At 40.5% G+C, this 11,774-nt stretch overlaps 1 protein-coding gene across 8 annotated transcripts in view; it reads right to left on the reverse strand.

Annotated features, from left to right (window-relative positions):
- Nucleotides 1–10,913, reverse strand: part of CEP295 (centrosomal protein 295) — a 43,866-nt gene extending 32,953 nt beyond the window's left edge. For 5 of the 8 annotated variants that reach the window (XM_064409518.1, XM_064409516.1, XM_064409515.1 and 2 more), the window contains exons 1-6: nt 10,821–10,913; nt 9,217–9,350; nt 8,299–8,499; nt 6,338–6,462; nt 5,466–5,559; nt 640–753 (exon numbers count right to left, since the gene is read on the reverse strand). In XM_064409518.1, coding sequence (XP_064265588.1) covers nt 640–753; nt 5,466–5,559; nt 6,338–6,462; nt 8,299–8,499; nt 9,217–9,324 — 642 coding nt within the window. In that variant the 5' untranslated portion in view covers nt 9,325–9,350; nt 10,821–10,913. The other 3 variants (XM_064409514.1, XM_064409513.1, XM_064409520.1) reach the window with 3 other exon arrangements.
- Between the last annotated feature and the right edge of the window lie 861 nt (nt 10,914–11,774).

Below are 11,774 nucleotides of genomic sequence, written 5' to 3' on the forward strand. Positions count from 1 at the left end.
ATAATTTATATGACTTATTTGTTATCACAGAGTGGTTATTTTTTCTACAATACATGGTAAAATGAATGATATGGTCAACATTACAGATTGAGTACTTCTATCCTCGTAATTTTGCTTTAAACAAGGGAAAAAAATCTCTGATGTATCTTTCATCTCATTTGTGAAACCAGAAACAATCTGTAACTTTCAAGGAAGAAAAATCTGTATCTAACATAAAAATATACTTAGGAAAAAAAAAATCATTCCAAATAAGCAAGGCAAATACAAGACAAGTCTGGGAGCACATTACTGAAAAGAGGGGATGAGAGAAAAGCAGGGCAACTGCAGCTATCAATTCAGCATGAGCCACAAGTCTCCCAGTTTGGGTGTTTGATCACAGTCTTGTGATCTCACCTTCCAGTAAAATAGCCTGTTCACAAGGGACTGCCAGCTGTGATCCTCTAAGTGACTGAGCATGTAACAGGCTTTACGAGGCTGCCCATCTGAGAGATTCTCTTCAGTAAGTAGTGTAAGCTGCTTTATACAAGTTCATATCTTTAAGCAGCTTCTAGAAAATCCAACAGCTGATATCCAGACAATGTATGCAATGTAAAGAAAGACGTGTGTAAGACTGTAGCGCAAACACTTGGAGTTAATCACCTGCTCTCCATCCACTTCTCTGTCCACCAAAGCTTCAGCAATATGGTAACGTGTAACAGAAAAGTTGCCAGCACCACAGGGCTTCATCCCAAGGATCTTTTTCACTTCAAAACTCTAGGAAGAAAAGTAAAACTACAGCTGTATCAAGAACATTATGTCCATCAAAGCAACTAAACAGAAGTGATCTGTATAGCTGAATTATTATTTAAAGAAAGCAACCCCACCAAATTCTGTCCTGAAAATAGTGTTTAAAACATAATATACATGTAATAATTAATAAACCACATCAGCACAAGGCAGATCTAGAGGGCTTTAATAATGGAGAGCATCTAATTGTCTTAGGCAAATCCCTGCACAGAAATTTATGCTCATCAGTGTCATGCTTCAAAAGCACTAATTTAAAAGCACTTGAGTTTAATGCATTAATACAAATCCCACTTACAACAGCTGTCACATTCACCTCAGAGCAGTGCAGCCACAGACTCACAAAATAATTATACCCAACAGCAAAGCAACACGTGTCAAGTACAGACTTGCTTTAGGAGACTCAGAGCCATTACGTCCAATTTATTAGTTGACCAGAGAAAAGAGCACTTTCTGTAACTTCACTGAAAAGTGTCTGTTCACAGAATGCTAGGTTGCTGTGTTTTTTTAGAAGTTTTGGGTACACTAATACATTTCACCTCTTTTCTGGAAATTTGAACAATAAGCCATCAGACCCTCCCTCTTAGCCTCATGTTCTCAGTAGCAAAGTAGCCAGGTTAGGTTATCCAATATCCTGTAGGACCTGTCTTTGTACTTAACATCTCCTCCATTAATTTTCTCTCAGCTTCCTCTGCCCTCAACCTTCTCCTAAAAAGGTGTTCTTATCCACATTAGCTAAACTGGAAAGATTCACAGCTTGCATGCTCTAAAACTAACATGGCCATAAAGAAATGCACACACACAAAGAGCAGCATTAAGTCTCAGGAATATCTTAAACTTATCTCTGCATAAAATGAGGCATACAAAATTTCAGGATTGACTATTACTATTTTATGAAGACTGTAGAAAGTAAAGTCTTTAAATGAAAATCAAAGAATAGTAGAATTATTTATATTGGAGAAAACTTTTATCAAGTCCAGCCATTAACCCAGTACTGCCAAGTCCAAGTTCCTGAGTGCCCCAACTCACATCCTTTACATAACTCCAGGAACGGTGACTCCACCACTTCCCCAAGCAGCCTGTTCCAGTGACTGACAAGACAGCGAAGAATTTTTTCTAATATCCAGTCTAAACTTCCCCTGGTGCAATGTGAGGCTATTTCCTCTTGTCTTGACTTGCTACCTGATGAAGAGACCAACCCTTGCCTGGTTATAATCTCCTTTCAGGCACTTGTGGAGAGTGACAAGGCTTCCCTGAGGCTCCTTTTCTCCAGGCTAAACACCCCCAGCTCCCTCAGCCACTCCTATTCAGACTTGTGCTCCAGACCCTTCCCCAACTCCATTGCCCTTCTCTGGACACACTCCAGCACCTCAATGTTTTTCTTGTCATAAGGGACACAAAACTAGTAAAACTACTTTTAGCTTTACCAACAGAACTTCAGTAACTTATTTTATGGTCCTTAAACAATATGCTGAATTTTGTAATCAATAAAAATCATAGTAATTGTAACAGATCAACACTTGCAGATACTGATTATAGCTATAAAAACAGACAAGTCCCAGGCCTAAACCTCATGAGCCAGATTACCAGTGCTTGCTCCATACTGGGTTACTTTCAGAATGTACAATTAAACATCTCTTCTGAATTATTAAAAAAATTTAAAATTAACAAACCAATAAGAAATAATTATTAATTACATATAATCAATCAAACCTCCAGAATTTTATTCAGAAGCTGTGGAGATATGAGAATTATGTTGGAGGCTGCAATTTTTCAATTAGTGCCAAAAGCAATTTAGGCTGAAAAAAATACCATACTTCTATCATGGTTTTGTAACTCCTCTTTTTTTTTTCCTTCCTTCAAAAAGCAAGTAATTCTATACTAAAATCTCACAAAACTGGAGCAGCAAAGTATTATGGAACGGGAGAAAAAACCCAACAAGAAACTCATGACCCCAGCTCTACAAATGCTATGAATACTCAAGCAGAGTATAGTAATGCTTTTTAGGTATTGTTTCCATTGTTTCCAAAAATCTAATAGATCAGGTAAGAAAAAGTAAGCTTCCAAGAATTCTGCAGCATTTTTCAATAAGATGGTGTTTACAGTTTAACTTCAATTAAGTAACTTTTCATGTGGTCTAACTAAATATGGCCTCAACTTCTAAAATCCATAATTCTGAGAACCAAAATGGGTTATAACATTAAAGTAAAAATACTTATTTTCTAACTGGGTAAAATCACAGTAACAGGAGTATCTTTGGAGAATGTTTCTTAAACTCTAAGTAATCATGCCATGAACAACAATGCCCTAGCTCCTTTTTATGAAATTATAGTCAATTGTTATTGCAACAGAGCATCAGATTATGATTATAGCTGCATTTAATAAGCTCCTTATGCAAACATTCAAAAAAACACGCAACTTACTCCGATGACCCTGTAATTTGCTGTAATTCACAGGATTTAAAGTGAAACAATTTAAATTCAGTGCCTTTTGAGTAACACATTTGCAAGATGAAGCCATAGATTTACCTTCCCCCAGCTGACAGTCAATATTCTTTTGTTTTCTCTCTCTTGAAGCAGAAACAGGAATAAAAATCTCTCAACCTTTCAATTACTTAACATTTTCCCCCATTAAGTACATGGCACCCAATAACTCTTTGAAGAAAATAACTTTATTCTTAGCCCTGTGCCCTCCCAGCCACAGGTCTACAACAAGAGTATTAAAATCTATACAGCTATGAAAACCAGAAAAAAAGGCTTACTCAGCTAGTCTTTAAATGGAACAAATTGACAAGCTATGCTATATGGAAACAGAGCAATCTCTTTTCCTCAACATGTCTGCAAAATTACTGATTCAATCTGCCATTATCACAACAAGAACTTCATAACAGAAACAAAACCCACATACTTTAGAAAATCCAGATGTCTGGAAACTCTGCTAAATGTGAGTTACAAATCACATTTGTTGAAAAGGTGAGTAAAGGACACTTGCTAAGGGATGGAAATGCATTAATTTTTGGAAAGGAGCAGTACTTAAATAGAGCACTGACCCACACATATCATCCAACACAACTGTATATGCAATTCTGGTTTCACCAGAACTTGGAAACAAAGCCTTCCTGCTTCCCCTGGTGACAAAACACTAAAGAATGAGGAGAAAATTCTGTTTATAAAATGGAAAAGAAGATGCATTATTGATGTTGCTAGATAAAAGTATTAAATAAAAATATTACATATTAAGTACTGTGTCATTTTAGTTGCTATGGAAATTAACTGCAGTGACTATCTATGGGGAAGGGTTAAATAAAATGTGACATAAGACCCATTCTAAACTGCAAAGCAAAGCCACAGCACCTCATGCTTTCCTGGAAATGCCAAACTGAGCAACAGAAGCACCTGAAACCCAGGAAATAGAGTGAAAGTTTGGACTGATACAGACTTCATCTGATCAACACCAGACACACCAGGAACACACTCTGTGGCACAACAGAGAGGGTAAGAGCAGCGTGAAAGGGTGTGTGAATTTACCTGAGCTGTACCAGACAGGACCTTATTCCAGATGTACTAAATTTCAATACAGCATATACTTCACCAGATATAACCCCAAACTTTACCACTCCCTTAAACCACTTGTTTTAATCTTCACTCATATACACCTTACACAATATGAGAACTTTTGGGCAGCCAACGAAAAGATCTAGAGAGAAACTTGTACTAATGAAAGGCCATGGGTACTCCTTCTAATCATTTTTAAAACTGGGAGGGTCAAATCTTACTCAGTTTTTCCAGATACAACATCAAACCCTATCATCCTGCACTCTAACCTGTACACAATGTGCTCGGATAAGTTTTGAAAGCTTCACAGGCTCTGAGAGGGGCTAGCAGACCTCAACCCTTTCTTTTATTGTCAGTAGTATGAACATCCCTGAACCCAAAGGTCTAAAAGGGCACAACACCACATGAGAGGCAATTTCAACTCTGCATTCATGAAGTTCTATTAGTTAACTCCAAAGTAAAAATGTATGTAGTGCTCTTTCTGCAGTTTAGATCTGCAGTCATACAGGAAATTCTGAATGTATACACAAGCTCTATGAAATCAAAGCAGCATGAATGGGGTACAAAGCCACACCTCAAAAAGCTGCAGCCTCCCCTGCAGACTTGGGTGATGGCTTCCTATGAAAATCAAAGAGTTTCCCCTTTATTTAGTACCCCCTACAAGAAAAAGAAATTGAAGGAAGAAAAAAAAAAACCCAACAAAGCTGCCCCACAGCTAAGAAGACAGAATTATTACAGAACTAAACAAAATGCCGCTAACTGCATCAGTATGACAGCAGGCTGAGGAGGCATGTAATGTACATGCTGAGAGAGATCATTGTAAAGCCTCATATCACTGGGGCTACTAAATGAAAATATGATGAAAGCTAAAAAAGACAGATTAACTACAAAAATAAGAGTCTGATTACAATAAATAAAATTCATGTATAATAAGACATCAATAAAGTACCTAAGCTTAGTAGCAAGAAATCTGCTAATATCTAATTAATTCATTCTCTTGTTTTTTGCTGAACCACTCTCCTTAAATATGCAAATACCAGCTCTGGAGGCCCTGTTGTGAGGAGTCAGACCAATAAATATATATGGTACCCCTGAAATTGTGATCACTGTTGTATGACAGATACATACCTCAAAAGGATGTGGTGGAGGAGGTGGCAGGCTTGCAACTTTGGCTGCTCTTTGTCTTTCCACCTCCAGAGCACGTTTGCGTGCATCTGCTCGTCTTGGGGGACAAAAACAAAACAAAGCACAAAAGAGAAGAGAAATGAGAAGTTATTCAAGCAACAGTGACAGAACAGTGCAAAATAAAAGGTAAACCTGAAATTAGATTCCTAATACCTGCACTGAATGGTTGGGCCATAAGCATGGGGAAGCATATTAAAAAGACAACAGAACTTGGGCTGGAAGGCAGCATTAAAAATTACCTTCAAGTTATGCAAAAACGTTCATATACACAAAAAAAAGCATCCCAAAAGCAACACAAAGTCTCTGCTTTTGACCTAAGTTTTCAGAAAGCATTGTGCACTTCAACACCTTAAATGCTTGAGTGTAGATATAGTTAACTACTTAATTTACAAGTCTTAGCTCATAACTATGCCCAAGAGGACACAGACCATATTCCATGCCAGCTCAAGTTTGGTCCAATCTGCTTAATAAAACAAAACCTAAGAAGGAAGACCATGACAAATGCACTGGGTCCTTTTTCCAGGTGGTTAACTCTCCATCAAGAACTGGCCTGCCAACATTTTATATGTCACTGAACTCCTGGAGAATCTATAAGGCCAGCTTGAACATTTGACATTCTTGTCTTGGTTTTAAAGATACAGTTTTTATCAAAAAAGCTTTGACAAAGCTACAAGCTTTGTCCACAACCATTAATTCTCTAACCCATAAAATTTCAAGACTGAGAGAGCTCTACGCAAGAAGCATCAACATTTTTGCCTTTCACCTTGTGACACTGTAAAGTTCATTCTTAATAAAACAAAATAAGTATTGCATACCTGGCTTGCTCACGAAGTAATTTTTCTTTTTGGTGCTTCTGCTCTATCAGAGCTTTTCTATGTCTTGTCTCTGCTCTTTGTTTCCTCTCCTCTGCTTGCTTTGCCAGAGCTTCTAAGTCAGGTTCCTTAACATTAAAATATTGTAATCACTTAATATAGAATTTTACTCACATCTCATACTATCAGTATGATATTTCAAATTACATACTGCTGGTAAGAAACACAACCTCAAAACTACCTTTTACTGTGTTAAGGTTAAAATACTCTAATAACTTTTCCTTCTCTGCCATTTTTATTTTCTTCTTCTCTGCCAACAACAGCAGTGAACCTGCCACATCCCTCATCCAATTTAACCAAATAATGATGTAGAAATCCTAGCTTCTTCTACATCAGTTTGATGAAAAAGATAATTAAACACAGTTATTTAAACACCCTGTAGCAAATGCAGACTAAACTACATAGAATAAGTGTGTTACTACCCTTCAGTCATCCACAAAGACATTTATTATTAGTTCTCTGTTCCTATAGCACTGGTTCCATAGTTTTTTGCTAACTTACCCATCCTAGCATAGGAAAGGACTTTATAAAGAAAAGACATAGATAAATGGAAAAGCATGATGCTATTTTACTGGGGTTTAAAGATCCTGACTAATTCAGGAAGTAAGCTACTTAAAATTCTTGTAAGAAATCTCCGGCTGATTTCTGTAAACCTGATTCAGAGTCAAACCTACAGAGAAATTCTACCCAGCAATCTCAGTGATCTCTCAAGCAGAGCCTACAAAAGTTACAGGATTTTAAAGAAAGTGAAATCAGTTTATAGGTGCAGAATTAAAAAGTGACACCCATTTGCAGTTCAGGCAAAGGCCTCTGAAGCCCTTACCAAGGCTTTCCATGTCACTGGAGCACTGAAGAGGAAAAAAATTGTTAAGTGTGTTTTCTTAACCATAGAAAAGATCCATGGTGGAGAAAAAATTACTGTATTACTGGCATAATTGAGATACTGAGTGATTATGTGCAATTTAGTCAAGTACAAACATACAAGTACATGATCATACAAGCTAATACAAAGTAACTTTAAAGCCTGCCCAGCAAAAGCCTTCACAGACAGGTCCATAGACTATCTTGTAGGAAGATACCTGCAAAAAAGTACATAACCATTTCAAGAAAGTTTCCATGTTTAAAAAGTTGTCTATTTAGGTATTAGGACTTCAAAATCAGGAATGTCAAAAGAAAACCAACCAAACAGCAATTTTGTTATTTCTAAAACATTGAAAAATTGGCTCTGACAATATATGCTAGTATTGGCTGGAATAGAAATTACTTTCTTCACAGTGGCTGGTATTAGGCTGTGCTTTAGATTTGTGCTGAACACAGGGCTGCTAATATAGAAATGATTTTTGTTATTGCTGAGCAGGATCCACACAGAGCCACGGCCTTTTCTGCTCTTTGCGCTGCCACACAGAAGAGTGAGAGAGTGGGGGGTACATGAGATGCTGGGAGGAGGCACAGCCAGGACAGGTGATCCCAGCTGACCAAAGAGATATTCCAGACCACATGGCATCATGCTCACTGCATGAAGTGGGGAGATGAAGGAGGAGATGTTTGGAGTAATGGTGTTTGCCTTCCCCAAGCAACCATTACACCTGATGGGTCCCTGCTGTCCGGGAGATGGCTGAACACCATCAACACTGAACAGCACACCCCACAGTAAAGCAGGCTGGCCATTCAAATGATTTGTACTGAAATACTCTCCTAACCGTAGGAGATGTGACTGAATTCCTCATTTTGCTTTGCTCTGTGTGTGGCTTTTGCTTCCCCTAGTGAACTGTCTATATATCAAGCCATGAGTTTTCTGGCTTTTACCCTTCTGATTCTCTCCCTGATCCCACTGGTGAGGGAGTGAGCAAGCAGCTGCCTGCAGCTTGGCTGCTGGCTGGGGTGACAATATGAAGCTTGCTTACGTTTTCCTTGGCCCGTCGGTGACCCTCCCCAATCGCTCTTAAGCTTGACAGATACAGTTCTTCCAGGGCTTTCATCTTCTCATCCTGAGCCTTCTGCCATTCAGCTCTCAGTGCCTCCTCTAACTGATGCAGGTGTTCTTCTCTCCTCTGCTTTACCTTCTGCCTTATCTGGTAGGAGATATACTTCTGCTGCTCTCTGACCTGTAGAAATAGCATTTATGTTTATCAGCAGTTCAAGAAAAGCATAATACTTTTTGCAGCAAGACTTTCCACAACACAGTTTACCCTCCCTCCATCTCATTTACTACTCCATTCACAACCTGTCCAGAAAACACTTTCAAGTTCCTGTTACTTTCTTCCAAAATTAATATCTAAATAACAAATTTAATGTTAATTAAACACCCCGGTTAAAGTCCAAAAAATGACATACAAGTGACAAACTGCAAACACTGCTTGGAATATCCTTCCCTCCAAAAATACAACACAATAATCTATGAAATGCTCCTATTACAATTCAACATTAAAAAAAAACAAAACAACAACTATACTAAAAACTTAGTAAACATAGTTTACTATTTTCCATTTTTTATTTCAGACTTTTTTTTTTTTTTACAGAAAAGGTTGTGAAGCACTGGAACAAACTGCCCAGGGCAGTAGTTGAGTCACCAGCCCTTGAAAAGTTCAAAAGACACGTAGATGTGGCACTTAGGGACATGATTTAGTGGTGGACTTGGCAGTGCTGGATTAATAGATGGACACAATGATCTCAAGGATCTTTTCCAACACAACAAAAATTCCATTCTACAATACTATTACCTTGAAATTTAGCTTACAGGAAATAAGCTTTTCAGTTACTTTTCCTAAATTATTTGTTACATCATTAAATGAAATACAACACATGGAAAAATACAGGCATACCTGTTGTAACCTTAATTTTCTTCTTCTTTCGTACTCTTCTTTCAGAAACATGGCTTCTTCATTAGGACTAAGCCTCAAGGTCCCAGCTGTTGCATGTTTCCTCTTCATCTTTGGATATGCTCAACAATCAACTTCTATGAGAACAATGCAAAGAAAAAGAGAAATTGTGCATAAATGACACTGGCAAAACAGCTACAAAAACAGGATACTGCCATAATGTTGTGACTCTGTCATGGTATCTGCACGTGAGAGCTACAACTGTTCATGTCTGTCCCAGCTGAAGGCTGGACTTGACACCTCAGAAGTCTTTTCCAACCTTAATGACTCTTAACTGCAATCAGCAGCATTGCCTCTGTCACAGGCACAAATGATAACGCTTGTGAACTTCTTTGAGCTGTGCACCAAACACTGCAGCAGGCTGACATTCAAAGCCTACTCTGTGGAACAGCCACCACCATTTGCAAAGTGAAGGGTGAACACCATTCCACTCCTGGGAAGGTTTAAAAACAAACCCACCAACTACTGAAGAGCACACCCCACAGTAAAGCAGGCTGGCCACTCAGATGATTTGTACTGAAATACTCTCCTAACTGTTGGAGAGCAGACTTAAGATACAACAGCAATTTTGTTGATGTTCTTGGCTGCACTCCAGGGTTTTCTGCCCTACAGACTCTGTAACTCTAGCAACAGCCCGCGTACCAAGCGTTTCACTGGAAAGCTGAAACTGCTCACCAGCGACTTTTTATTAGAGATTTCCTAACAAGACAAATTTCAAATTATATTTCCCTCAAGATTTTACAGTGAAAGTCTAAAATTCCCCTGTCCCCAAATCAAGTAAGATTTTTACTGAATCTTTAAATAGTTATAACCCTGAAAATATTGGCACAAAACAAGCAAAGACTTTCAAAAGCCACTGACAATTCTAAAAAGTCTAGTGATCAATTCATATAGCACTAAGCGTTCAACTAACACGACACACCAGGAAACAATTCTTTCCAGCATCATACATACTGATCTTGGTATATTTAGATCACAGTATCACAGATAAAATAACAACACTGTAAAGAAATCAGGTGAGGTGTAAAGCCGCAGATCCATGAGACATTTTCGGTAAAGGGTTATTAAAGCAATGAATCCCAAGCTCTTTACAGCATAAAGAGGGTCAGTAGCATCCCGGATCCTGCCAGCCCTCCCTTAGTCACGCGATGAGCTACAGAAGTTTATCACAGCACAAAACTAAGTAGTAAATTGCTACATTCTCTCTCTCACAAGCACGCACACACACGTACGCACAGGCACACACACAGGCACTCCTAAAGAGGGGAAAATGTAGAGGACGACCAATGCAAAGCCTGGATCCAAAGGATAAGAGCAGAGGTAGAGACTGCGAAGGCCGCGCTAGCCGGGGCTCAGCCGCAGCACACGGCGGGTGCTGCGGGGCGGAGAGGGCCCCGGCTCCCGCACCTGCGTCCGCCCGAGCTGAGGAGGGACATCGCGGAGGGAAGAGAAATTAAAACAGCGGGGTAAGGGAGAGCGGACAAGGGGAGAAGCGGGGGAAGGGAAGGGGAGGGGAGGAAGGAGCAGAGCTCCCCTCACTCACGCACCCACCGCCGCCCGGGCCCTCCCGCTCGCCGCGGCGCCAACGGCCGCCGCCCCCACCACGTGACCCCGCGCCCCCAGCGAGCCGCCAGTGGCGCATGCGCTACCGCCCGCCCTGCTGCCCGAGCCCCGCCCCAGTCCCGCCGTAGCCAATTGGGACTCGGGACGGCGGCGGGGGGCGCGCGCGCCCAATATAAAATCGGCGCTGAGGGGAAGAAGGCATTTGTCCCCTGAGGCACTCGGGTGGTTCTTTTGTGCCGGTCTGCCCCTTCCCCATGGCCCATCTGAGTGCGGCAGTGCCTTGCTCGCCTAATGCGGCAGTCTCGGCCTGCACGTGGAGAAATACTTGCAGGGTATTTGACCACGGCTCCCTCACGTCACCGCCCCGGGAGCCCGCAGTCGGAGTTCCCAGTGCTCGCGTGGGAGGAGCACTCACTGGCCCAGCTTGAAATACTGAGAGAGCGGAATAAAACTGAATCCTGCTAGTTCGCCTTACTAGTGTTACTTCTATGCTGTTTCCATGTTCAGCGCTCATTTTGGTTGCCCTGTGTCAGTAGGAGTATCACAGAATCCTAAAATGGCTTGGCTTGGAGGGGGAGCTCGAAGATCATTTAGCTCCAGCCCCATCAGGCTATGGCAGTGCCCCTGTACATCAGGCTGTGTGGTGCTGCTCTGCCTATCTTCGAGGCTTGCACGTGGCTTCTACAGTGGGCACATCTGTGTTGCTGCCTCAACCTTGTAACTAAACTTTCCTTTATAAACCTAATTTTTAACTAATGTCTGCCTGTTGTAAGTCTGATGCAATGCTTGCTTCTTTGCTGGCAGCATGTAGTGACAGAACAAGAGGGGTAATGGGTCGAAACAAAAAAGAGAATAGGTTCACATTAAACATTAGGGGGAAGTTCTTTCCTGTAGGGTGGTGAGGCACTGGCACAGGCTGCCCAGAAAAGCTGTGGCTG

Source organism: Passer domesticus, chromosome 2 (assembly GCF_036417665.1).
Source record: "Passer domesticus isolate bPasDom1 chromosome 2, bPasDom1.hap1, whole genome shotgun sequence".
Lineage (NCBI taxonomy): Eukaryota > Metazoa > Chordata > Aves > Passeriformes > Passeridae > Passer > Passer domesticus.